The sequence below is a fragment of the Camelus bactrianus genome, chromosome 3, assembly GCF_048773025.1.
Source record: "Camelus bactrianus isolate YW-2024 breed Bactrian camel chromosome 3, ASM4877302v1, whole genome shotgun sequence".
NCBI classification, from domain to species: Eukaryota; Metazoa; Chordata; class Mammalia; order Artiodactyla; family Camelidae; genus Camelus; species Camelus bactrianus.
The window spans coordinates 107,827,908-107,853,848 of record NC_133541.1 but is presented as its reverse complement, the minus strand read 5'-3'; the positions used below and the strand labels follow the sequence as shown (position 1 = coordinate 107,853,848).

General features: G+C 56.5%; 1 protein-coding gene across 4 annotated transcripts in view; it reads left to right on the top strand.

Annotated features, from left to right (window-relative positions):
• PDGFRB (platelet derived growth factor receptor beta) overlaps window positions 1–25,401 on the top strand; it is a 37,283-nt gene extending 11,882 nt beyond the window's left edge. For 2 of the 4 annotated variants that reach the window (XM_010961781.3, XM_074360923.1), the window contains exons 2-24: window positions 3,298–3,448; window positions 3,683–3,728; window positions 4,826–5,149; window positions 5,662–5,928; window positions 6,648–6,775; window positions 6,891–7,062; window positions 7,649–7,841; window positions 8,537–8,652; window positions 9,934–10,057; window positions 10,488–10,699; window positions 13,154–13,248; window positions 14,150–14,282; window positions 14,835–14,939; window positions 15,279–15,389; window positions 16,414–16,573; window positions 17,647–17,807; window positions 18,385–18,503; window positions 18,745–18,867; window positions 19,651–19,762; window positions 20,214–20,313; window positions 20,848–20,953; window positions 21,827–22,056; window positions 23,362–25,401. In XM_010961781.3, the coding sequence (XP_010960083.1) occupies window positions 3,689–3,728; window positions 4,826–5,149; window positions 5,662–5,928; window positions 6,648–6,775; window positions 6,891–7,062; window positions 7,649–7,841; window positions 8,537–8,652; window positions 9,934–10,057; window positions 10,488–10,699; window positions 13,154–13,248; window positions 14,150–14,282; window positions 14,835–14,939; window positions 15,279–15,389; window positions 16,414–16,573; window positions 17,647–17,807; window positions 18,385–18,503; window positions 18,745–18,867; window positions 19,651–19,762; window positions 20,214–20,313; window positions 20,848–20,953; window positions 21,827–22,056; window positions 23,362–23,539 (3,309 nt within the window). In that variant the 5' untranslated portion in view covers window positions 3,298–3,448; window positions 3,683–3,688 and the 3' untranslated portion in view covers window positions 23,540–25,401. Of the gene's footprint in view, window positions 1–846; window positions 1,038–3,297; window positions 3,449–3,682; window positions 3,729–4,825; window positions 5,150–5,661; window positions 5,929–6,647; window positions 6,776–6,890; window positions 7,063–7,648; window positions 7,842–8,536; window positions 8,653–9,933; window positions 10,058–10,487; window positions 10,700–13,153; window positions 13,249–14,149; window positions 14,283–14,834; window positions 14,940–15,278; window positions 15,390–16,413; window positions 16,574–17,646; window positions 17,808–18,384; window positions 18,504–18,744; window positions 18,868–19,650; window positions 19,763–20,213; window positions 20,314–20,847; window positions 20,954–21,826; window positions 22,057–23,361 lie in introns of all 4 variants that reach the window. The other 2 variants (XM_045521757.2, XM_010961783.3) reach the window with 2 other exon arrangements.
• Window positions 25,402–25,941: the final 540 nt, after the last annotated feature.

Here is a 25,941-nt window from a genome sequence, read left to right as displayed (position 1 = left end):
GCTCGTCTGCGCCCGCATGAGGATGTGTGTTCAGGTGAGTTTGGGCTCTCGTGTGTTCATGCTCTGTGCGTGTTGTATGTGCACAGCTCTGTTTGTGCCGGGTACCCATGTGATTTGCCATGAGTGTGCGCACCTCACATGGGCACGTGGGAGAGCACAGAGGTGGTGGTCTGTGCTGTGTGCCGGGCCCCGTGGAGCTGCGTGCATGCATGTTTCGTGTGGGCGTGCACACGTCTGGTGCCGGCGTGACGGCTGGGCACACATGGGGCCCGCTGCACTTGGGTGTGTTTCAGAGCAGTGTGAGAGAGCGCGTAGGCAGGAGCCTGTGCTGCGTGCGCACGTGCTCACCGTGTGCGAGCCTCCCCCGCCGGCAGCCGCACAGGCCCCCCCCCGGGGCCTGCCTGTGTCGTGGGAGCCTCGGGACCCCGAGGGAGGGAAGCTGCTGCTAGCGGATGTGGCCAAGATGGACTGGATTTATTTAGATTAAGGCGGTGGGAAAGGAGTGGAAACTTGTATGTGCTGGAAGGAGGGGCGGCTGGGGCTCTGAGAGTGACTCCCCAAGCATGCTGCTCCCCTGGACTTGGGGTCCTCCCCTGGACCAAAGGGGTCTCTCTGACTCACTGTGAGGAGCTGGGCAATTACCCCATCTTGGGATCTATGTTCCCCCAACCTTGCCAGAATAGGAGGAACCATGAGAACTTCCCACACAGCACTTGCCTCATGGGCAAAGTGGGTGGGTCCCTGAGGGTCCCCTCCTTCTCTCTGCTCTAGGGGCCTCTCTAGACAAGAGAGTGTGGCAGGAAGAGGAGTGCCTCCTCCTTGACTATGACATTCACCTTGTCCCAGGTGGCTCCTCCCTGGAGCGCAGCCCTGCCTCTGAAGAAGGGAAGTGCTCACAGGCAAGCCCTCCACCCCATCAGCCACCTGAGCCCTTCTGGGGTTCCTGGTAACACAGCAGCCCTTGGGAGGCACAGAAGTCCATAAAACATTGGGTGGACAACTGGAGTGTCAGCAAGTCAGCCAAGATGGCCCAGGAGGTCTGTCTGGGTGCCCCAAGCCCCACTCTGGTTCTTCTCAGTCCACTGGCCTGTTGCCCACACCACCCTTCCCCCTGCCACCTCCTGAGTATCCATATCATCAGTTTATTTGTGTGGAAGTTACCTGAACGACTGAAGCCCAGAGAGGGAAACAACCTGTCAGAGTACACACAGCAAATCTGGGACCACAGGGTCAGGGGATTCAATCCACAGAACATGATGAGTTATGAGAGTGCTCACTCAACGCCAGCCTCAGGAAGGTAACCCCTCCTCTCGTCAGCCCCTATGTCCCCAAAGCAGGAATAACAGTGACCAGAACCTTCTCTCTGGCAGTTTTAGTGCAGAGATGGCTCTTGGAGATGACCTGTCTAAACCCCTCCCCTTATGGGTGGGGAAACCAAGTCCCAGAGAGGACTGGGGACTTACTCAGTCTCATAGTGGGTCTGAAGTCCCTTGTGACCAGAGGCAAAATGCTCACTGCATAAAGAGAGAAGCCAGATCAAAACCCCTGGTTAGCTATGCTCTCCCTAAGGTGGCTACATTCTCCCTGAGCTCCTTTGCCCAGCCTGTCCCCACGCTGCCACCTGATTCTGCCTTTTTGCTGGGTGACTGGGCCATGGTTCTGTCTGTCTCTGGGCCTCTGCTGCCTGTTCAAGAAGTCCCCTCCCAACTCAGAGTCTCAGAGACTCTAAGCCCCCTTAGCTCCAGGACTATGGGGAGAGGAGCCAGGGTCGGGGGCTGCTCACCCGGGGGCCCCAGCCCACAACCTTCCAGAGCCAGGCAGCCCTGGTTGCAGTGACCTCCCATCTCCAGGCCAGCCGACCAAATTCCTCCTTTAGAATAATAAACAGTGTGGCCAGCCAGGGAGGCTGGGAGGGGAGGGGCACGGAGGCTGAAGTGACCCCCTCCCCCAGCCTCCACTGCTAATGATTTTCTTTGGCTGAGATCTCTGGCAGGAAGAGGGGATCCAGAGGGGCACCCACCAAGGGGCAGATGGGCCTCTGTGGGGGCTGCTGGCTCTGCCGTGGCGCTGCTCCCTCCTGCTGGAGGAGCCTGGCATCCAGCTGGAAGGCTGGGGCAGGAGGGATGGGAGAGGGGGGAGCTGAGGAGGGGTCCTCAAGTCGGCTGGGCTTTGAGTCTCAAGCAATTGGGAGAAGGGAGAGGGGACCCTCCGGCAAGCTGTCTGAAGGGATGGGGAGAGGAGGAGGAGAGCAGATCCTTTCAGAGCTTCTTGGGGTGCTGGGCAGAGCTGAGATGGCGGTCCTCAGGCTATGAGCCTTGCTTCTGTCTCATGATTACTGTGTAAATGCAGCCCTGGAAGTGGTACACTCGCCATCCTACCACTTTGAGAGCTGGAGACTGAGGCCACTGAGATAGTGATGGCGAAGAAGGTAGCCCTGCTGGGACTCAAGCCCAGATCCCAGCCCTGGCCTGGGAACTAGGAGGGGTGAGATGGGAGTGGAGTGGGGGCAAGCCAGGCATGACCTTAGGGACCGGGCCAGGCTGGGCAGCCACTCAGAGAGGTCAGCGGTCCCACAGCACCCAGGTCTCCTTGTCACCTTGTCACCTGGTGTCTCCCATGTTTCTTGCTCTGCAACCCCCCTGCCCACTTTTGGCCCCCTTCTTGTTGGTGCTATAGTCAGACCTTTGCAAGCCTGGCTGTTGGTTATTTGGGACTCTCGGATGGGGCTGCCAAGGGCAGGAATAGGGCAAAGACCCACCCAGTATTGTCTGTCTCTTTCTCCATGTCCCTGCTTCTGTCTCTTTCTGAGTCTGTCGCTGGGTGTTTCCTCTCTCTCTGTCTCTCTGTGTCTTTGTCTCTCTCTACGTCCACCATTCCAGTTCTCCTTGTCTCCTTCCAGGACAAGCTCTGCTGTGTAGCCTCAGGCAATCTTCTTTCCCTCTCAGAGCCTCAGTCTCCCCATGGGGACACTGGAGGCAGTGGTGGGGGGCTTGGATTCTGTAGTCTCCAAGGATCTCTGAAACCTTGCTGGGCCTCCCGTGGGCCAGACCCGGGCCCCTCCCCCTGGGCCTCCCTGTGCAGCTTGGGGCTGAATAAAGGGGGCCAGGCATGGGGAGGTGACCCCCCCCCTACATTCCGCAGCCCCAACTCCCCCGCTTCCCTTCCCACAGCCGCCTCCATTTCCTGTTGTGCTTGTGGAGCTGTGGGAGTTCTCTGGGTTCTGGCCTACCCCCTCTTCCCCCCCCCCCCCCGCCCCCAGGCCTTTCATCACACTTTCCCAAATATTTGTCCTGGCAGATAAGAGCCTGGTATTGGAACTGTCACCCCAAGGACTGTTAGAGCTGGCGGGTCCCTGGATACCATCCAGCCCAAGACCCTACCCCTGCTGCGCATACAGAGAAACTAAGGCCCAGAGAGAAGCCGGGGCCTCAGCCAAGTCACCAGAGAGGTAGAGGCAGAGCCAAAGCAGGGCCCAGGCAGCCTGGGGCTGGGCCCAGCGCAAGAGGGGGTGCCCCTTGGCATGAGTGCCCGCTCGGTGTTGGGGGTGGGTGGCCTTTGACTTTAGCCTGATGGATAGAGGCTGGGTGGCTCAGGTTGGGGCTGACTCTGCAGGACCCAGGAAAGATGAACCCTGGCATCGCCTTTGACCACTCTGGGTCCTGATTCCTCTTTACCTCTGCAGGATACCATGTGGCTTCCGAGTGCCATGCCTGCTCCTGTCCTCAAAGGTAGGTGGACTGGGGGTGAGGGGAGAGGGCCCTGGGGAGCCACTAACGAAGACCCTGGAGCTGACAGGGTGGCACATGCTAGCGCCAGGGCCTGGGAGCCCAGGGCCACTGCTCTGCTCTTGAGCCTCAATTTCCCGCCTTTTCAGTGGGTCTCAGTGGAGGCCTCTACTTCCACCCCCCATCCCTCAGCTCAGAAACCGCAGTGGGCCCCTGCTCGTCCAGAGCCATCCGCTCAAATCCTTTGCTTGGCCCTCCATACCCCATGCCCCTCACCGCCTGTCCCCACCCCAGTCCCTAACAGTCACCCTGGTCTCCCATCTCTCCTCAGCGCACGTTGTTATCAGTTTGGCCAGTCTGGTTCTGGTGTGGGACTCCCCTCCCCGGCCTGGACCCCTCGTTGGTTGTGAGCTCCCAGGTTCTGGTGGGCTTCTCCAGGCAATCAGTGCTGACCAGGCAATCAGTGACCAGCCAAAGGCCCCCCCAAATATGACTGACTAGCTGGCCGAGCACCCACCTGTCAGTGCCCCCTCTGTATCTTCACCTCCAGTGTGCCCTGCCGAGACAGGAGGGTGTGGCTCACAGAATCCTTCCCCAGGGGCTGTCAGAAGGGAGAGCGGAGACCAGTCCCTTGACTTCCTCCCAACCCCAGCCCCCTTCAGCCTCCAGGGCTGCCTCAGTCTGCCCCACTCTGGACTACCGTGGCCACCACCTCCCCAAAGGGCCATCTCTGGGCTTTGGACAGAACCTGGGCAGCTGAGGCAGCCGCAGGGAAGAGGCTCCGAGAGTGACCTGGGAAGTAATGCAGGAACCGGAGGCCTGGGAATTGCTTCCCGAGGACTTCCTGATGCTTTTGCTAGAACATGCCTGCAGCCTGAATGCTGCATTGCAGAAGGACTCCAAGGCTGGGGGTCTAAAGGCTTGGAGATCAGGAGGCCAGGAGGCCAGAAGGAGTCCCTGGGGACCAGGCCCTGGACGGGCAGGTCTCAGAACCCTGGCTTCCAGTCTGTGTTCCTGTGGATTAGGGAGGTGTGTTCCCCGTCTGCGGGGAGGGGGCTGATACGATCGTGCCTTGATGTCTGATGCCTCTTCTCCCAAAGGCCAGGAGCTGTTGCTGCCCCTGCTGTTGCTGCTGGGACCACAGGCCTCCTGGGGCCTGGTCATCACACCCCCGGGGCCGGAGCTTGTCCTCAATCTCTCCAGCACCTTTGTTCTGACCTGCTCGGGTCCAGCTCCAGTGGTGTGGGAACGGATGTCCCAGAACCCCCCACAGGAAATAACCAAGACCCAGGACGGCACGTTCTCCAGCAAGCTGACACTGGCCAACGTCACTGGGCTCCACACGGGAGAATACTTTTGTACCTACAACGGCTCCCATGGGCTGGAGGCCAGTGAGCGGAAACGGCTGTACATCTTTGTGCCAGGTAAGGGCCCCCGGCCTGTGAGCTCACTCCCTAACTCCTCTTCTCAGCTGCAGGCATCTGGGGGAAGCTCAGAGAGCGCTTTACTGATATGGTGAAACACAGCTAACTTAGAAATGCAGGGGAATCACGGAATCAGTCTAGGAATATGTTCACTCCCACCCCTTGATCTGGAGATTTTTCTGCTCCCGCCCACCCCATTCCTGGTTCCCAAGAACTCTGCATTCTCAGCTGGTTCTAATATGCACCCTCTTGGCCTCCATGTCTCATCTTCCCCATTCTCCAAGCTCCGGGTGCCAGCTGCCCATCAACTTGTGATTTATCTTCTTTCTCACACTGGTGCTGTCCCTATCAAATGCTAAAGTTAGAAGGGACCTCTGAGAGCATCCTTATTCCGTAGTGGGAAGACTGAGGGCCAGAGGTGGGAAGAGACCTGCTCAAGGTCACATAACAAATCAGGGGATAGCCAGAAACCCAGCTCCCCTGACCCACATTCTTGGCCCCACTTCTGGCAGATCCCACCATAGGCTTCCTTCCTGTCGACCCTGAGGAACTCTTCATCTTTCTCACGGAAATAACTGAGATCACAATTCCATGCCGAGTGACGGATCCACGATTGGTGGTGACACTGCATGAGAAGAAGGTGGATGTCCCACTGCCCATCTCCTATGACCACCAACGTGGCTTCTCTGGGACCTTTGAGGACAAGACCTATGTCTGCAAAACCACCATCGGGGACAGGGAAGTGGATTCTGATGCCTACTATGTCTACAGCCTCCAAGGTGAGCCCCCCTTTCTGGCCTGATGCTCAGCAGAGGCAAGTATGACCCTCTGCAGAGGTACAGACCTTCACAGGTTACAAAGTGGGCATCCCATTTTTCAGTGGATTTGCACTACGTCCTTGGAAGGAAAGTATGTCTCCCCATTTTACAGATGAGAAAACTGAGTCTCAGAAAGAGGGTGGAGTATGTCCAAGGTGACGGGAAGCATTAGTGGTGGGGCTAGGCTGTATGCTGTGTTGGGCAAAGGCACCCAGCTCTGAATCCCAGCTCTGCCACTTCCCATCTGAGTGGCTTTGCACAAGGCACATAATCTCTCTGAGTCTGCTTCATCCTTTGTGAAATGGGGATAATATTGACTGCCTACCTAGTGGGATTATTGTGAAGATTAAATAAAACAAAAGACGGAGAGTACCTGGTTGTGCTCAGTAAATTTCTTTAGTAATTAGATTCCCAGAGAGTACTTTGATTTCAAAACTGTTATTTCTCCCAGAATGGCAGCCTCATGAGGGCAGGAATTTTGTGTGCTGTGTTTACTGCTAAAGCCCCAGTGCCTGTAACAGTACTTGGCACATAGTGTGTATTTAAGAAATGTTTGATGAAAGACTGAATCTTCCACACCAGTCATCCCTTCCCTCTCTGGACCCCAACCTCATCCCCAAGTTGATGTGCTGCTGGCTGGCGGTGACTTCCTCAGCCCTAAGCCAATTTCTTTCCACCAGTGTCATCCATCAATGTCTCAGTGAGTGCAGTGCAGACTGTGGTCCGCCAGGGGGAGAACATCACCATTATGTGCATTGTGACGGGGAATGAGGTGGTTAACTTTGAGTGGACATACCCACGCATGGAGGTAATGCTGGGCCAGGGGTTGGAAGAAGGGCCAGGCAGGGATGGACATTGTAACTTGCAGCCTGACTTCTTGGACTCTTCCTGATTTGGGGGGCTTGCCTCACCTGTCCCTACAGAGTGGGCGGCTGGTAGAGCCAGTGACTGACTTCCTCTTTGAAATGCCCCACATACGTTCTATCCTGCACATCCCCAGTGCTGAGCTGGGAGACTCAGGGACCTACATCTGCAATGTATCAGATAGTGTGAGCGACCATCGAGATGAAAAGGCCATCAATGTCACTGTAGTCGGTAGGTGCCTTGGTCTCAGCCCCAACCCTTATTCTGAACTGGCCCCAGACCTTGTCACAGCCCTGGGGTACTGTCAGCCATGTTCCAGTCCAGTTCTAGCCTATGTCGACCAAAGCCCCATTTCCAGGATAAGCCCAAACCAAAGTTCAGTATCAGCCCCCAATCCAATCCTAATCCCAACCTAGACTTTCTGCCTAGCCAGAACCCCAGCCCCATCCCAATTTCTAATCCTAACTGCCATCCCAGGCTCAGGCAGCCCCATCCCCAAATTCAGCCAGGCTGCAGTTGATCTCAGCCACAGTCCTGAGGCAGAACACACCCAATGAGCGCTACAACTCTAGTCCCAATTCCAAACCCAGGCCCCAAACCAATATCAGCCCTAAACTTGGCTCTTGCTCCAGTCCGTCCCTGTCCCAACCTAAACCCCAGTTCAGGTGACTCCATCGCTGATTCAATTCCTAAAGCCTGAAGCCCCTCCCCTAGAAGGCTGGACGACTTAGGCATACAACTGATGCCCCGCCCCAAAGAGGCACTGCCCCATGGGTGGGCAGGCGTAGCCTTGCCCCTGACGGCCGCCCGCTTGTAGAGAGCGGCTATGTGCAGCTGCTGGAGGAGCTGGACCCTGTACAATTCGCGGAGCTGCACCGCAGCCGGACACTGCACGTGGTTTTCGAGGCCTACCCGCCTCCCACTGTCATGTGGTTCAAGGACAACAGGACCCTGGGTGATTCCAGCGCCGGCGAGATCGTGCTGTCCACACGCAATGTGTCGGAGACCCGGTGAGCAGCCGACCTGTCCACCCTATTCTGGAAGTTATTATTCTCTGCAGCCAGCCACCAGGCAGCCCACAGCTTTCAGCTACTTGGTAAACCAAGGCCCATCTTTTCTGAGAGCCTGCTACATGCCAGGCACCCCCGTTCCAGACCCTGGGGATGCTGCAGAGAACAGAACAGACTGTTCCAGCCTTCCTAGAATTTCCTGTCTAGTGGGGGAAACAGACACTGGTCAGATGATCACCCAGATGTTTAGTTGTCCTTGTGATGGGTGGAGGCAACAGGAAGCACTGGAGGAGAAAGGGGGGGGATGATTGAGGAAGAGGGTGCCAGGTGGGCCACTGCCACCTGTGCATGAATGGTAGCCCTGAGGATGGAGATGAGCAGGCCGACGTGAGGTGCTGCGTGTTAGGATAAAGCAGTGTCAGGCCTTTCTGAAAGGGATGAGATGTGGTGGGGGACGGAAATGGTGCTTCCCCTTCACACCCCCCACCCCATCCCTCCTTACCCTCCCTCTTGGCTCCCTGGAGCTGCTCATGGGTGGGGATTCAAAAGTCCTGGCTCTGCTGCTGGCATCCGCGTGACCTTGGCAATCCCCTTCCCCTCCCTGGGCCTTGCTTTTCCTGTCTTTACGAGGAAGGTGGGAAGTGTAAGAGTTCTTCCGGCTCTGACAGCTGGGTCTTCTGGCCTGTCCTCCTCAGGTATGTGTCAGAACTGACACTGGTGCGGGTGAAGGTGGCTGAGGCTGGCAGCTACACCATGAGGGCCTTCCATGAGGATGCTGAGGCCCAGCTCTCCTTCCAGCTGCAGGTCAATGGTGAGGAGCCCTCTGCCCTGCTTTCCTTCCCTGACCGTCCCCCTTCTTACACTGTCCATCCACCCACAGGAGGAGCAGAAGAGGGAGTCCTGGACTCAGGAGGCTGGGTTCTAGGCCAAGCTCCAACACTGACACTGCTGTGTACATATACCCTCTCTGGGCCTCAGTTTCCCCAGCTTTACCAAGAGGCATTGGCTGGATTGGTGTTTCCAAAACCCCAGGCGTTCATGTCCCAGTGATGTTTCCTTCTCACATACCACTTACACTGTACTACTAATTAGATGGATATTTACTGAGCAACTACAATATGCCAGTCCATTCAAGGTTGTTGAGGCCCTGCCACCATGCAGGTTGCATCCCAGTGCGGGGAGGGTAGACATTCAACAGTAGGGGAAAAAATAGCAAGCCACATACAAGGTGAGAAGCTAACAAGTGCTGTGAAAGAAAAAGGAAAATTTTGTAGGGTAGGGAGGCTGGAGTCCCCCTGAAGCAGGGGCATGGGGAGGGCTGCAGTTTTAAACAGCAGCATCAGGGCTGGCCTCACGGAGATGACGTGTGTGTGAAGACTTGCTGAAGGTGAGGGCATTAGCCAAGTGGCTATTTGGGGAAAGGGCATAGCAGGCAGTGCAAAGGGAGGAGCAACGCAGAGAGGCCCATGTGGCCAGAACGGAGAGAGGGGGAGCCTGGTGGGAGATGAGGTCAGAGCTGAGAGGGGGCAGTTGCTGGGCCAGGGAAGAGAAGATCGTGCAGGCCCTCATGGGCCCTCGTGTGGACTTTGGCTTTTACTGTGACTGAAATGAAGAGCCACTGCAGGGTTTTGAGCGGAGAAATGACACAATAATGACTTACTGTTTTGTCAACTGACTTTCTAAAAATAAATTTATTTTGAATGAAAATTGAACCTCTCCATTGTAGATGGAAAATCAGCATCACATGTCATAAATATAAAGCCACCACTAAAATAAACTCTGAGGAAACAAAACAATGCTATTAAATTCTGGCTCTATGTTCTTGGCTGCCCAGGGCTCTGTCGCTCTTTGTTGAAAGGGAAGATTAGCAAACCTCAGAGAGGTGTTAAAGACAGACTAGCACCCTACTGAGGCCTTCCCTTTGAAGTACTCAGAAAGGGAATCTGTCAGTTTTTGCACTGTGATTCCCGGTATTTACTGTTCACCTGCAGTCTGCAGCTTCCCCCTGCACAAGGGAGACTCTGGGCCCTGAGGGCCTTTCCCATTAACTGTGTGTTCTGTCCTCTCCATCTCCCGGGCCCTCTCCATGCAGTGCCCGTCCGTGTGCTGGAGCTGAGTGAGAGCCACCCTGCCAGCGGGGAGCAGACAGTCCGCTGTCGTGGCCGGGGCATGCCCCAGCCACACCTCACCTGGTCCACGTGTAGCGACCTCAAAAGGTGAGCAGACCCCCGGCCTCAGTCTCCCAGGGTACCCACAGCTGGCTGGAAGGACCCAGTGAAGGTCATCTAGTCCGGTCATCTAGTCTTCCTCTGAGAACATTGTTTCAGGCTAGAGCCACGTCCTGATGTGGCTTCTTGGAGATACTCTGCATGACCTGAATTGTCGCTTTTTCTCACCTTGACCCTGAGGGTCAAATGAAGAGTGGATTTTGCCATCTAGGGTTCTCAATTCTGGGGTAGGAGCGCCCCTGCTGGTCAGTTGAGGGATCACAGGAGGAACGGGCTTAGGACCAAGTGGTGGGGAAAAAATGAATTGGACGCCTCCAGCCTCGTTCCGCCACCACCCCGTGGCGCTGTCGTGGCTCAGTTTTCCTGCCCGCAGCGGGAAGGAAGGGACTGGAAGCTGACCTGGCTGCTCTCGCGGCAGGTGTCCGCGCGAGCTGCCGCCCACGCCGCTGGGGAACAGTTCCCAGGAGGAGAGCCAGCTGGAGACGAACGTGACGTACTGGGCGGAGGAGCAGGAGTTCGAGGTGGTGAGCACGCTGCGCCTGCGCCGCGTGGATCAGCCCCTGTCGGTGCGCTGCACGCTGCACAACCTGCTGGGCCACGACATGCAGGAGGTCACCGTGGTGCCGCATTGTGAGTCCTCCATCCTCCGTGGCCCTTCACGACCCCTAACCTCCACATCAGTCCTGCCACTCTTGGAAGGTACCGGGTGCCCACGGCAGGTCAGAGTCAGCACGGCCAGGGCACTCAGGAGCATTGTGGGGGGGTATGTTCCTATGCACATACACAGCAGCACAATAGTGGCACACGTGTACATCCACCAGTGTATGTGTATAAACCGACTCTAAACAGCACTGTCTCCTTAAAGTGTAGTAGTATCTACACTGTATGTACATCATAAGTCGTGTATGTGAGCATGCCTGATCCTTGGACATGGGTGCATACCCTCCAAGTGTAGATTTGTAACCCACATGATGAAGAATGCCCAATCCCCAGATACATGCATAAAGCTAATGTGTGTGTGTGCGTGTGTGAGCACGTACGCAAGCATGTTTATGTGTGAAAACCCACTGACTGTATGTTCGTAAATCATGAACGTGAGCATGCCCAAGCCCCAGGCAGGTATATAAACCCACGAGTGAATATCTGTAGGCATGTACATGCAGATGTGCGATCCCCATACAAGTGTGCAAATGATGCATTTACCACTCCTGTGCACGTGTGCGTGCTGACATAGTGCATGTCTATAAGCATGGAGAGGCAACACACCCTTCTGTAAAAATGTGCAGCCCGAGCCCTGTGCATATATGCCTCTGTGCTGTGCATGTCTGTTAGCAGGTACACATACCTGCATAATTCTTGTCTATGTGAACAGTCCCTACTAGTGCCCAGATGATATTGCTACCTGCCAGTCCCTGTACACGTATGTACCTGTGTGCATGTACTTCATTTATCCACCTGTTTCCTCATTCAGTAAATAGTGACAGGGTCTCACCTTCTCAGTGGAGAAGACCCAGCGCTGCCTGTCTGCCTAGTGCCTGCAGTCCAGAGAGAAGGCAGACAAGGAACTAGACTTATGTGGGTCACACTTTGGGGTAAAAGCCTAGACGGAGAAGGGGCTCCATACCCAGCTGTGGGATTCAAGAAAATGTCCTGGTAAAAGGAAGCTAAAAGTCAACAGCTGAAAGATAAGTAGGAGTTAGCCTGGTGAGGAACAGTGTTCCAGTTAGAGGGAACAGCCTGTGCAAAAGCCCAGAGGCAAAGTGGGTTTAACAAAATTAAAGGAATTCAGCTTGGCTAGAGAGCAGAGTATGTGTTTATTCAAGGACTGGAGGAGGAGATAAAGGGGAGAGGAGTGGTACGCGAGGGGGCTACAGGAGAAGGCAGAAGCCAGTACAAGCAGAGCTGTGAAGTCTGTATGAGGTGTTGTGACACACTTGCGGCTGCAGTTGGGTAGGTCCATGTGTAAGTGCAGTTGCCATGTGTAAGTGACCTGCCTCCCCCTGCCCTGTGGTGGGATAGGTGGAGATTTTAATACCTTGTCTCACCGACGCTCTCACACGTGCACATGTATCCTTGAGCAAGTGGGCACCTGCAGACCAGCCCTGAGCAAGGCAGAAGGGAAACATTTTTGTGCCATAAGAGGAGAGCCATGCACCAGCCCATAGAGGACTGCCATGGCTGGATGGAGGCTCCTCTTTTTACTCAGAGGTAGCTCCCTAGAAGATGCGGCCTTCCTTCCCAGGATGTGTGACCTGGTGGGGTGAAGGAGGAGAGGAGTGATGTTGGTCTGAGTCCTTGAGGAGGAGGAACAGGGCTCTCTAGAGAGCAGAGGAGGGCAGGCGGGGGACAGAGGAGAATAGAACGAGTTCGCAGGGGACCACATGGGTGGCCAGAGGGGCAGGGCAGGGGAGATGAGGGTCTGGCTAGGGTGGATGCAGAGTGAGTGGGAAGGAGTGGGCAACTGCAGCAGAGAAGCTGAGGCCTTGAAGGTGGAGGAGACTCAGGGCTTGCAGGAGCCAGAGTTGGCCCTACTTGGTTACCCCAATTTCCTCGGGGGGGAGGTACATTACAACTACCATCACTACCCCGGCCCCAGGTGGGCACTTGGCGTGAAATAGGGGAGGAATGGGCTCCTTTCTGCAGTCTGGGTGCATCAGGCTGTGGGAGCTCAGTCACTAGATCCGTTGGCCTCTCGGTCAGGCTCTGTCCTAGCTGTGACAGCCCCAACCAGGGCATGGATTCGGAGGAGAGCTAAGACACTGCCCGGCTGTCAGGAGCTTTCATTCAATCTGGAGCTATGACAGACAGGCCAAACGGACCCTGGCAGAGGCTGAAGGGGTATGGAGGCTGATAGTGATCCAGAGGTAGTTCCTGCAGGGCACGGGGTATTTATGGAAGAGGCTGAAGATGTGGCCCAGAGGGAAGAGGTTAAGGGTCTGACATCATAGGCCAAAGGGGGAATGGGGCTGGTTCCACTGTGGGCAGGATGGACAGAGAGGAATTTGTGGCGCCAGAGGTGGATTGAAGGGAGGGGAGATGCCAGTACCCTGTTTGTTCATAAGCACCTCTTGTCTCTGCTTCCAGCCCTGCCCTTCAAGGTGGTGGTGATCTCAGCCATCCTCGCCTTGGTCGTCCTCACAATCATCTCCCTCATCATCCTCATCATGCTCTGGCAGAAGGTAAGCCCCATGGGTACACACTGGCACACCGTTTTTCTGCACGGACCCCCCCCCCCCCAACAACCATGCCGTCCTCTAGTGCTGCAGGATCTGGTTGTGTCTGGAGCCCAGCATGGAGCTCAGGCGTAAAGTGATCTACAGTGATGTTGGGTATCTGACCCAACGTGGGCTCGGTCCAGGCCATCCAGGGTTTCCTGTCTCTGCTGTGCGCCCGGCTCCCCACCCAGAGTCCTACTCAGGCATCATCCCTGCCCATCCCAGCCACAGAGTGTGGGGCCTTCGGGGTGGACTGCATGGGCTCTAGCATTCTTCCAGCTCTCACCCACAGAGACTCCCAGCATCCTACTGAAATGCAGTCTAATTATATGAATCAGTAATTTCAATGGTCTCTTCTGAGATTTCACCATTCTGTGATTCCAGCACAGGATTGTAGCAATGATTCTATCATTCTAAAGTTCCAATCCTGTGATTCCAACATCCTGTGATTTCAACATTCTAAGGTTACATCTTGCTGAGATTCCCACTGTGACTGACCCAGTATGGGAGGAGCCATCCACATCCGGCACATTGTCCCTGCCTCATGTCACTTTCCAGAGCTGCCTGCTCATCTACTCCCATCTGAGGAGCAGCCGGAGTTCTGGGAGAAGCTGGTGAGGCAGTTCTGATGAGCCTGCCTCTCGGCCATCAACTGCTCCTCAGCCACCTCCCCCTGGCACCTGTTCCCGCAGAGCCCATGAAGGCCTTGGCTCTATCAGTAACTTGCTGTGTGACTTCAGTTATGCCACTGCCCCTCTCTGGGCCTCAGGGTCTCCTGGCCTATCTGTTCCATAAGGAGGTGGACCTAGTGGGCCTCAAGGCCCAGACTCCCTCTGATGTTCTATACCTGGTCTTGGTCCTGCAGAAGCCACGCTACGAGATCCGATGGAAGGTGATTGAATCTGTGAGCTCTGATGGCCACGAGTACATCTATGTGGACCCTATGCAGCTGCCCTATGACTCCACCTGGGAGCTGCCTCGGGACCAGCTTGTGCTTGGTCAGTCCAGGGAGGCCTCAAATGGCAGTCAGGGGACTTGAGGCGGGTGGGAACACTGTCTGAGATCTGGGCCCAGCCTTGCCATGACTAGCTTTGAGACCTGGGGCTGAAGTCTTGCCTTCTCTGGCCTCAGTCCCCTCCTGTGTACAGAGGGGACAAGATGATCTTCCAAGAACTGTCCAGCATTGAGGTCCTGTGATCCTGTGACTGTGTGAGATGGGACGCCTTCGTGGAGAGAGAGGAAATATTAATGGAGGGCAGGCCGAGCGCCAGGCCTGTGCTGAGTCTAGCTGGAGAGGCTGAGAAGGTGCAGAGAAGCTGTACTCCTCTCTGCAGTGGGAGAAAAGCTTCCAGGAACTAAAGATGGGCCAGAAAACAGGCAGGACTTAGACAAGACAAGGAAGGACTGGGATGCACACTGATTTTAGGAGCCTCCATGGGGGAAACTCCTTAAGTCCAGGGTGGCTTGAGGGACGTCTACGCTGACCTGACAGAGGGTGAGGGATACAGCTTCCTGGTGGGCCAGGAGCTGAGAGATCATCTCTTCCCCAGGACGCACCCTGGGCTCCGGGGCCTTTGGGCAGGTGGTGGAGGCCACGGCTCATGGCCTGAGCCATTCACAGGCTACCATGAAGGTGGCCGTCAAGATGCTAAAATGTGAGTGCTGGAAGCCCTCTGCCCTGCCCTCTGCCCACGTATCCGGACACTCCTGGAGCAGGCTGGGTTCTGACTGTCTCGGTGCAAGGAGAGCAGTCCCGCCACAGCCAGCAGCGCTGCCGGTTCTGCTGTGGGAAAGAGGCTTCCTCACCCTGCCCCCTCCTCTGGGAGCCTCCTCCCCCACCTCCCTCCTGTCCTCTGGCCCCTTCTCCTGCATGTGGGTCCTCACCACCCTAGACCCCCTGGGTCTTACAGCACAGAAGACACAGAATAGGCCCCCGTTGGGCCTCCCTGGGGCCTCAGTGATGGGCCGGGCCTGAGGGCCCCTCTCTCCCTCAGCCACAGCCCGCAGCAGTGAGAAGCAAGCCCTCATGTCAGAGCTGAAGATTATGAGTCACCTCGGGCCTCACCTGAATGTGGTCAACCTGCTGGGAGCCTGCACTAAAGGAGGTACAACCACCCCCAGAGGAGTCTGGGAAAACGCCAGCGGCCAAGGCCTGGCCCCTCCCCACACGTCCTCAGTCCACGGACACCAGGCCGCTCCAGCTGGCAGGTCCATGCCCGTCCTGTCCAGTGCCCTCACTTCACAGAGCCGGACGGGTGTGGGATTTAGCAACTCACAAAATCACATCACCTTCAAGGCTAAAGGACTCTTCAGGCCACCGGTCCCAGCAGTTTTTAAATCAAGTGGTCCTCTGACATTTTTTGAGTGTTCACAATACGTTTTAAAAAATTATTACAATAAGTGACAGCTCATGCGACACTGAAGTGAATGACCCCCCCCCCCCAGCTCTGGAGACTGCCAGCATGCTCGCTGGGAGCTGCTGTCATCGGGTCATAGAATAAGGGCGCTCCAGCCAGGTGTGTTTATTTGAGACTCTGATTACAAGCTAGGCTGCAAAACAAATGTTATCACTATTTGCAGCTGCTTATTGTGAGATTTGGGGCTTTCCTCAGTGTTGTGCAACCAAGACAAAATGTGGAAGTGTGTTGTGTACGTAGGCCAGTTTGAATTTGCAGTGATCACACATTTCGGAATTTTTGATTCCACTGGTATCTTCAAGCTGTCACCAGTTGACTTTAGGTCAGCGTGTTGGGTTTGAATTTAAACAGTAACCCAATAATAAACAGTTGCCTTTGTTTACTTTATATACTTGGCTCCCAAATAAGCTTTATCAATAACCGCTAACCCTGCGCTTGCTGCGTGCCAGGCACTAAGCTGAGCTGACAAAGGCATTAACTCATGGGTACTCAATGCAGCAACTTGAGGTGGGTATTCATAGCCCCATTTAACAGATGAGGAAAGTAAGGCTGACGGAGACCAAGTGCCTTGCTCACAATCAGGAAAAGAACTAAGTTTGCCTGGCGCCTATGCCTCTTTGCTGTCCCCCGTGCAGCCTATCATTAGTCTCATGGCCCTGCCGGGAAGCCCTTGGCCTCCCCGGGGACTGTCCCTGAGCCTGTGCCTCCGCAGGGCCCATCTACATCATCACCGAGTACTGCCGCTACGGCGACCTGGTGGACTACCTGCACCGCAACAAGCACACCTTCCTGCAGCGCTGCTCCGACAAGCGCCGCCCGCCCAGTGCCGAGCTCTACAGCAACGCCCTGCCCGGCGGGCTCCCCCTGCTCAGGTGCCAGGAGGGGGGCCAGGACCTGAGTCCGTGGGGGCCCTGAGGAGCGCCTGCTCACTCCCTCTTTGTCCAGGACAGGAGGCTGAGACCAGGGTGGGCAGAGTCACTCCTGGAGCCAGGTTTCACTTGTCTCCCCAGTCAGCCTGAGACCTGGGCATCCGCCACCCCAGATGAGGGCATGACAGTCATGACCGTGATGATGGGGGGGACCACCTACTGACTGTCCATGGTGTGCCAGGCTCCATGCTGAGCACTCTGCAGATGTGACCTCTTGACCCCTCACCCTGCCCCATCTCGTGTCCTGTTACCTTCTCCCCCTCCACGGGGAGCACCCAGGGCCTTCCTGTCCCAGGCGACCCTCACTGTCTGGCTCCACACTCTTCTGCTCCCTCACCGTGGCTTCCCCACTCCCTCCACACACCAGTCTCTCCACTGCCCCCAGGGCAACTCAACCCCTTTCTTCTTCTTTTCCAAAAATAACATTTCTTCATTCTTTGGCTGATCACAAAAGCAATACGTGTTTTTTGCAGAGATAAGAGTAACTTCAGAATAGCATTAAAAGACATTAAATCTCACCCATGTCCTCCCCAACATTTTGACTGATTTCCTTCCAGTTTTTTTCCCTCCTCCTAGAGGCACATATGGACATAGTCCCGCAGCTCTCTGGGGAGCTGAAGCTGCAGGCAGAGGCACTAAGGCAATCATTGCCCACTCGCAGGGCATCATGGCTGCACAGTACTGTACAGGCCCCAGAAAGACATCTGGGTACAGGCCCTTCCTGTGACCCTTGTCCTGGGGTGCTGTAATCACCCCTGGGTGTGAGTTCTCTGAGGACATGCCCTGGGACTTATGTCATCTTGGCAGCCCCAGTGCCCAGCTCAGGGTGGATCTGAGGTTGGCTGGAAGGGCTCTCTACCTGGTCATTCATATTGTGACAGACTGGGGGTGGGAGGGAGGGAGAGAAGAAATGCATGAGTGACAGAGCCTTGCAGGCCCCAGGGATGAGCAGAGGGGCAGGAGGGGGAGGAGAGGGGAGAGCCTGTGCCTCTCCTGTGATGCTCCTCTGCCCCCAGCCACGTGTCCCTGCCTGGGGAGAGTGACGGCGGCTACATGGACATGAGCAAGGATGAGTCAGTGGACTACGTGCCCATGCTGGACATGAAAGGGGATGTCAAATACGCAGACATCGAGTCCTCCAACTACATGGCTCCTTACGATAACTACGTCCCCTCTGGTAAGTGTGCACGGGCTCCTCACACCTGCACGGCCCCCGCACCTGTGCAGTCGTGCATCCTTTTCAAAACCTTGATCCTGCCCAGCCTGGCAACAACCCTGCAAGGAAGGTGGCCATGTGCCCACTTTGTAGATGCAGAAACTGAGGATGGCCACCTGGCCTAAGCTGCTGTGGTGTGGAGCTGCAATATGAACCCCTGTTTCTGGGTCCAGAGATGTGCAAACAGCCCTCAGGGAAGGGAGGGGAGGGGAGAGGGTGGAAGTACCTGGCCTCCTGGGGCCTTGGGGAGGAGCAGTCCACTCAGAGCCGGCCCCAGGCCGATCTAGAGCCCCTGCAGAGCCGACAGGCTGGGCTGAGCAAAGATGGCCGTGGCTAATGGCAAGAGTTTTTCTGGCCAGTGAGGGCTCTGATAAAGTTGGAGAGTTTAGGTCAGATATTTGGAAATTGTTTTCCTTTTTGAGGAGGCTTAGAGGATCAGGAGTCACCTCTTTGGGACATTCAGCCTCCACAAGCCAAAGATAGGGGTTCTCTGGGCCACGGGACACAGGATGGTGGGTGACCTTCTGCTCTTCCTTAGCTCCTGAGAGGACCTGCCGGGCGACTTTGATCAACGAGTCCCCAGTGCTTAGCTACACGGATCTTGTGGGCTTCAGCTACCAGGTGGCCAATGGCATGGAGTTCCTGGCCTCCAAGAACGTATGTGTGGTCACAGTGAGCAGAGTGGGGCCCTGGGGAGGTGGGTCGCCCTGCCAGCCAGGGTCCTCCAAGTCCATGGCCCCATCCAGGAGCCCTCTGGTGGGTGAGGATGGTGAATGCTCTCGTACCACATGGCCCCTCACACCCGAGCAGTGATGCGTTTTTCCCAAAGCCCTTGACGTGAAGGGTCTTTCCCCACAATTGCCCCCAGGGCCTCAGCTCCTGTCTCCTCCCTCCCCAGTGCGTCCACCGAGACCTGGCGGCCAGGAATGTGCTCATCTGTGAGGGCAAGCTCGTCAAGATCTGTGACTTTGGCCTGGCTCGTGACATCATGCGGGACTCGAACTACATCTCCAAGGGCAGCGTGAGTGCCTTCCCCCATCCTCCTGGTCTGAGTGGCTGTGGCTCAGAGGGGATCAGGGCAGGGCTGCTTATGGCCTGACCTGCCCAGCAGGGACAGGAAGGGGAGCCAGCAGCTGTGCACGGGGTTGGGGTAGGGGAGAGACACCGAGGGTTGTAGGGTGGGCTGGGGGCTCAGGTTTGCTGGTCATGGCAGGGGGCGAGGGACTAGCTGTAATGGGTCCTGGGCTGGTTGGAGGGGGAACAGGCCAAATGCGCCATCCCAGCAGTGGTGATGGGCAGAGGAAGAAGCCTCGGTGACAGGCTAAGACAGATGAGTAGGTGGGAGGCCATATTTGGTTAAAACGTGACTATCTTGCCTCCCGGTCATATCCCCACTTTCCACATGGGGTCAGTGACCCAGAGCTAGAGGGACGCAAGGCAGCCAGGTGAGAGCTGGGTGGCACTTTGCCACGTCCCTGCCTCCCCGACGCCTACCACCTCAGCCAGAGGCCTCTCCTGGGGTCAGGAAGGGGGCCTGTTCCATGAGGAGCCTCAGACCCTGGGGCGCTTCCCCACAAACAGGGACTACCACGCCCCCAGCTTGTGGTGAAAGAAACTCAGCCTCCTGATCCTCTGGCCAGCCCTGGGGTGGGCATGGGAACCCTGTACCAGCAGAGATGGGCCCTCAGGGACTGGGAAGTGAGAAAGAGCTGGGGGTGGGAACTCCCGGGCCTCCTCCGGGCTCCCAGGTGCACAGTGGGACCCGGCCCGTCCTTTGCACTCGGCACCCTCTGCCCTCCCGCAGACCTTCCTGCCTCTGAAGTGGATGGCCCCCGAGAGCATCTTCAACAGCCTCTACACCACCCTGAGTGACGTGTGGTCCTTCGGGATCCTGCTCTGGGAGATCTTCACCCTGGGTACCCCTTCTTCCCCTGGCTCAGCGGCACGACACTGCGTCCACCTGACCGCTCACACCTCCGTCCTGGTGGGGCGGTGGGACAGGCTGTGGGACAGGGACCAGGGGCTCTGGGTCAAGTCCCAGCTCTGCTTCTTTCTGGTTGCTATGTGACCTTGGCAAGTCTCTTGCCCTCTTTGGGTCTCTTTACCTCCCTATCTGAGTATATAGATGGGTTTGGACAGTTATGTCAAAAAGCGTGCTTGGCTCGGATGTTCTCTGATTCTGGGGAGGGATGTGGCCTCTGTCCAGGGCCTATGAGGGAGCCCACATTGCCCAGTGCCAAGGCCACCGCACCCCTCACCCCTCACCCCTGCCAGGGCTGGTGTGCCTCTCCCTGTCCTGCTGAAGAGGGTTCCTGCTGCTTTCCCAACTCCCCTGGGCCTGTGTCTCTTGCTTCTGCTCCCCAACAGGTGGCACCCCGTACCCAGAGCTGCCCATGAACGAGCAGTTCTATAATGCCATCAAACGGGGCTACCGCATGGCCCAGCCCGCCCACGCCTCCGACGAGATGTGAGTGGACCGTTTGGGAAGATTTTTTGGGTGCAGGCCACTGATATCCAGCTTTACCCACTGAGTTCAGAGATCTAGAAAAATCTAGGTATAACTGGATCCAGGTGTTCAGATGAGGTCATCCACAATCTCTCCCTCTACTCCTGGGCTCTGCTTTCTCCCTTGCCAGCCTCACATTCAGGCTGGAGCCATCCCAATGGCCACGCCCCAGCTGCTTTCCCCACAGCTCCAGTGAAAGGCCCAGAGCTGACTGCCAAGGGCTCAGCTGGGGTCACACACCCATCCAGAGCCCACCCCTGAGCTGAGGGGATGAAAACTCCTCCTGGCCAGACCTGGGTCACATGTCACCAAGGTGTGATCAACCCCACAGAGCCACTGAACTAGCGGAGGAGAGAGGGCTTCCCAAGGGAGCGTCCAGGCACAATGATGGGACAACCCTCCCCTCGTCCGCTCCCAGCTCCTCTCACTACTCACCTCGTGCTGGGAGGCGGTGGACCCTGAGCCGGAGGCCCTGACCCCTCTGCCCCTCCTCAGCTACGAGATCATGCAGAAGTGCTGGGAAGAGAAGTTTGAGATTCGGCCACCCTTCTCCCAGCTGGTGCTGCTTCTCGAGAGACTGCTGGGCGAGGGTTACAAAAAGGTATGTAGAGCAGGGTGCGGGGTGGGGAGCGAGGAGCTCTGGTCCGGAAGTCAGACACAGGGTACAAGGCTCTGCGTGACAGGCTGGTGTTCAGGGAATCATCTTTTACCCTGTTTGGGTCTCAGTTTCCCTGTTGGTACTAATTTTTAAAAAACTGGCTGGAGCTGTGAGTAATTGATTTTCGAGGCACGGAGTTTTTTTAAAAGTGAAATCCTCAATGGAAGCTGATTGATTTAAAGTGAGGGCAGGGAGCCTGCACCCTCCTCCTTCCTGCATCCTTCCCCAGGCCTCTGCACTCAGGCTAAATCCCGTGCCTCCGTCATAAGTCTGAACAACCCCAGCCTAGTTGACCACTAGGGGCCTGTCGCAGGCTCGTGCAAGGCAAATAAAGCCAGCAGGGCCTTAAAACCCTCCCTGCCCAGCTATGAAGCTACAGTAAGGGGATGCATGTGTCCTCTGGCCCAGACTCAGCCCTTTCCCTCAGCCCGTTCCTAAGCCCACTCCCAGCCACATCTGGTTACGGCCCTGGGACCAGTGGATGGAGTGGAGTTGTCCCCATTCATTAGCAAGGGAAACTGAGGCCCCAGCGAAGGAGGACGTGGCAGGCCAAGAGCCCACACCTGTCTACCCGAAATGGGGGAAATTTAGGGTCGCAGGTGCTGGTCTGATCACTGCCCCCTCCCTGGGTGGCCCTGAACGCACCTTGCCTTGTGGGAGGCCAGCTCAGCCACGTGGCTTTGTGCAATTCTCCCTCCTCTCTGAGCACCAGTTGCCTTATTTATAAGGGCTGGGTCAGAATCTGTCAGATGACCCCTAAAGGCATTTCTGGTCTGACCATCCCTGTGTCTCGGGTTCTCCTGCCCCGTGGAGCAGAAGTACCAGCAGGTGGATGAGGAGTTTCTGAGGAGCGACCACCCAGCCGTCCTTCGGTCCCAAGCCCGCTTGCCCGGCTTCCACGGCCTGCGATCCCCGCTGGACACCAGCTCCGTCCTCTACACTGCTGTGCAGCCCGAGGGTGACAACGACTATATCATCCCCCTGCCCGACCCCAAACCCGAGGTCGCTGATGAGGGCCCGCTGGAGGGTTCCCCCAGCCTTGCCAGGTAGCCACGCTGACGTGTGGCCCGAAGCAGTAGTGTGTGTGGCGTATGTGTGTGTGTGTATCTGTCCATGTCTTCCTGCCATTGGGCCTGCCTTAGAAGTAAGTTACCAAGGATGGGTACTTATTTCCGCCAGTGATCAAAAGAGGGAATTGAATCCATTTGAACTTTAATGACCTCAGGTGGAAGGGGCAGGCTGGTAAGAGAAAAAAAGGGCTGGGACTTAATTGCGAGGTAGCTGTTCCCTTTAAAGGAGTCCCCAGAGGTCATCTACTCTGTCCCCTCTCTAGGCCCCCATCTACCCCTAAGGACAAGAGGAAAATCTTGTTGGCATCCCAGCATCCCACGTCCTGCTCTGCAGTCATCCCCAGCCCTAGGGCTGCGGTCTGTCCTTCAGCACCGTGCCCTGAGGCTCCCAGGGAGCCTGGCACAATTGTAGGAGGCAGAGGGGTCTACAGGAGTTCAGGCCAGAAATCAGACTAGGGAGGAGATCCATGCTTTTCCTTTGCCTTGGGCTGTGGTGGAGTTACAGTATGGGGAGGGTCACAGAGGATGGCCCGGCTCTCATGTGGAGCTGATGTTCAGGCGGGGTCTGCCCTCAGCTGGAGAGAAGGGTTCCCCTTGAGGCCAGACCCACACCCAAAACCAGATCCACCCTCTGGTGTGGCGGCAGGGGCCCCAGCCTGGGTTCCAGCTCCAGCTCTGCCAGTAGCTGCTGCAGGACCCCACCAGGCTCCTTCGCTGCAAGCCTCTCCATGTGCGCACACAGGACTTAGAAGTCCCTCCCCACTCTGTTTAAGAAGCTAATATTCCAAGGCTCCAGGCAGCCAGTATGCAGTGGAACTAAGCTCAGAATTCAAACAGCTTAGGGTGTGAGTGCTAGTGCTATTCTGTGCCCTTAGACAAGCTGCTTCCCCTCTCTGAACCTCAGTTTCCTCATCTGTAAAATGAAAACAATGGTTCTATTTGGAGGTTGTTGTGGGGATTAACTGAGATCATTACGCATTCAGGCATGCGGGAGATGAAGACACTGATGGGTGAACAATGAACTTTGGAGTCAACTGGGTCTGCCCTGGAGTCCCAGTTCCTATACTTACCTGCTGTGTGATGCAGGGCAATGACATAACCTCTCTGAGCTGTACTTTCTTCGCCATGCCTGCCTTGCGTAGTGTTTACAAGGGTTCCATGACCTCAAGTGTGTAAGGTGCGTGGCGTGAAGTCGGACAGATAAAATGCTCTATATCAGTGCTGTTACTATTTCACTGTGGTTCCCTCCCAGCCCCTCACTCGCTTGCCTTCCCCCTCTAGCTCCACCCTGAATGAAGTCAACACCTCATCTACCATCTCCTGTGACAGCCCCCTGGAGCCCCAAGAGGAACCAGAGCCCCAGCCTGAGTGCCAGGTGGAGCCGGAGCCAGAGCCAGAGCGGTCGCCGGATTCAAGCTGCCTCGGGCCTCGGGCTGAGGCAGAGGACAGCTTCCTGTAGGGGCTGGTCCCCACCTTCCCCTGCCCGAAGCTCCCCCTCTACCTCCCAGCACCCTGGGCCTCCCGGCCTGGCCTCCCATCAGCTGTCCCCTTCTGGAAAGCTTTTGCCCCTGGCATGTCGCACCCCAACCCCTGGGGCTGGCTTAGGAGGGAAGAGGACTGCAGGGGCCGGGACCAGCCCTCTGCCTCTGGGGAGGCCATGTGACTCTGAGCCAGGATTCTCCCAGGGGACTCAGTTTCCCCATCTGAAGATGGGAAAGGTGGGCCTGGTGACTCACAATCTGGGACTCTCTCCCTGGCTGGCAGATGTGGAGGTGGGAATCCCTGCAGAGATTCTCAAGGTTCATGAGGTGGTCAATTCACTTTTTTTTTCTGTTCAGCCAGCTGCCCCTCAAGGAGCTGCAGCTCTCTCCCTGCACTTTTATCTCCCCAAGAGCTGGGGAGGGGACCCTAGCATTCCTGGCTCCGGGCTGAGCTGGGGCCTGGCCTTGGACAGTATTTCCTCATCCAGAAGCCACCTCCCATCGATGCCAGTCTTTGCTTCCCCAGGCCCAAGCTGGTCTGGGGCCTTCCATGCTTAATTAGTGCTGGGGGCTGAGCCAAGTACAGGACACCCTGGCCTGGAGCCCCTGCCCCGGGCACTCGGGGTACACCTCCCCATAAAAGTGCCTGTGTCCATGTCTTCTTGGCCCCTTGAGTCTAGGGGCCTTTTTCTTCATCACTGCCAGTCTTAATCCACTCACCGGAGTCCCCAGGGCCAGACAAGCCCCACGTCTTTGTTGAGTGTATTGACGTACCTGCAAGAAGTGTACGCACACGTGGACCTATATGTGGACCAGTATGTGTATTGGACCCGCCAGGAGACCTTGGAGGAATCCCTCACCCTCCCTGGGCCTGTTTTCCCTGTTGACAAATTAGCAGGTTGGACTCTGACTTCTGGTGCCCTGCCAGCACTAGCATTCTAGAATATTCCAGGAGCTGCACACTTGCTCAGATGAAGCAAAGCAAAACACCCCAAACCTCTATCCTGGGGGTCAGCTGGGGCCTGGGGAGATTCCAGACCACAGATCATACTCTGGGCATTCAGGAACTGTGCCCCTTCCCCAGACCCCTGGCTAGTCCCAAAAGGCCAGCTGCCCAGGCCTTGACTATAAGTGACAGCCAGTGTCCTGGAGAGCCCCCAGCAGCTGCCCCACGGACATGGGGAGACCATGGGACCCCTTTCAGCACCTACATGACCTCTGGAGCTATCCTGGGCAAAGGAGGCAGAGATCACAGATCAGGCCATCTGGTGCAGCCCAGCATGCCAGGCTCTGCTGTCCAGGCCTGTGCCACAGACATAAAGGACAGAGAAAGGACAAGAAGCCTTGGATGAGGGACCTAAGAAAGGGGCACAAGAGGTGGGTACTTTGGAAGTTGCTTTCCCACCGGACAGCTGCCCTACCCTGAGGCAGGAACCATGGGAGATGGCTTTGACTGCCCCAGGATGCTCACCTCACTGTCACTGCCAGTCCAGTGGGCTCTGGAGGTGCCAGGGGAGTGAGGGCTGTGGCCCAGACCGCTGGCAGGGAAAGGGCCAGAAGGGGGATGAGGGAAGGTCAGCGGCTCTGGGCACCAGCCCCCTGTGCTGGTTTGCACCTCCCCGTCCTGGGACCACCGAAGTCTGGTCAAGGAGAAGGTGTGTTCTCACTACGGTACCAAAGATGTAATCACCTAGGTTTACAAGTATTTTTAGGACTCACATTAACTCACATTTATACAACAGAAGTGCTATTTTGTATGCCATCAAATTTTCCTCTCTGTGTACTTTTTTTTTTTAAGAGAAAGATTTTAATATTAAACCTGGTGCTTCTCACGCACAGACTTCGTGGTGTCTCGTGGGTTTGTGTCCCTGGGCCTGGGAGGTGGCAGGAGTGGCGTGGGACAGATAGGCTCCCCCAGCTGTAGGATCCCGGCACAGACCCCTTCAGTTCAAGTCTCGTTTCCATCTGTAAGATGGGGTTTTCACGCTTCCCCCGGCCCTTGCTGGTACCAGGTGACCTGGACCTTAGGCTTCGCTTTTCCAGGGTGTGAAAGGAGAAGGCTCTTCTGGCTCTGCTGCACCCAGTTCTGGGTTGGAAGCCTGAGCTGCACCCCCACCCGGCTCCACCATGTGCTTTGGCTTTAACTATTAAGCCGGGCCACCCCCGCCCCCGCCCCCGCCCTGCCTCCACTCTGCACGAGGGCCCTGATTGAGGCTGCTGTGGCTCAATGAGAGGCAGCTGCTAAAGCCCGGATCCCAGGCCTTGGTGAGTAGCAGTTGGGTCTCACGTAGGAGCAGGGCGGATGGATGGAGCACCCCGGGGTGCAGAAACAATGAGGAAGAGGATGAAGGAGAGAGAGGAAGAGGAACCGAGGAAGATG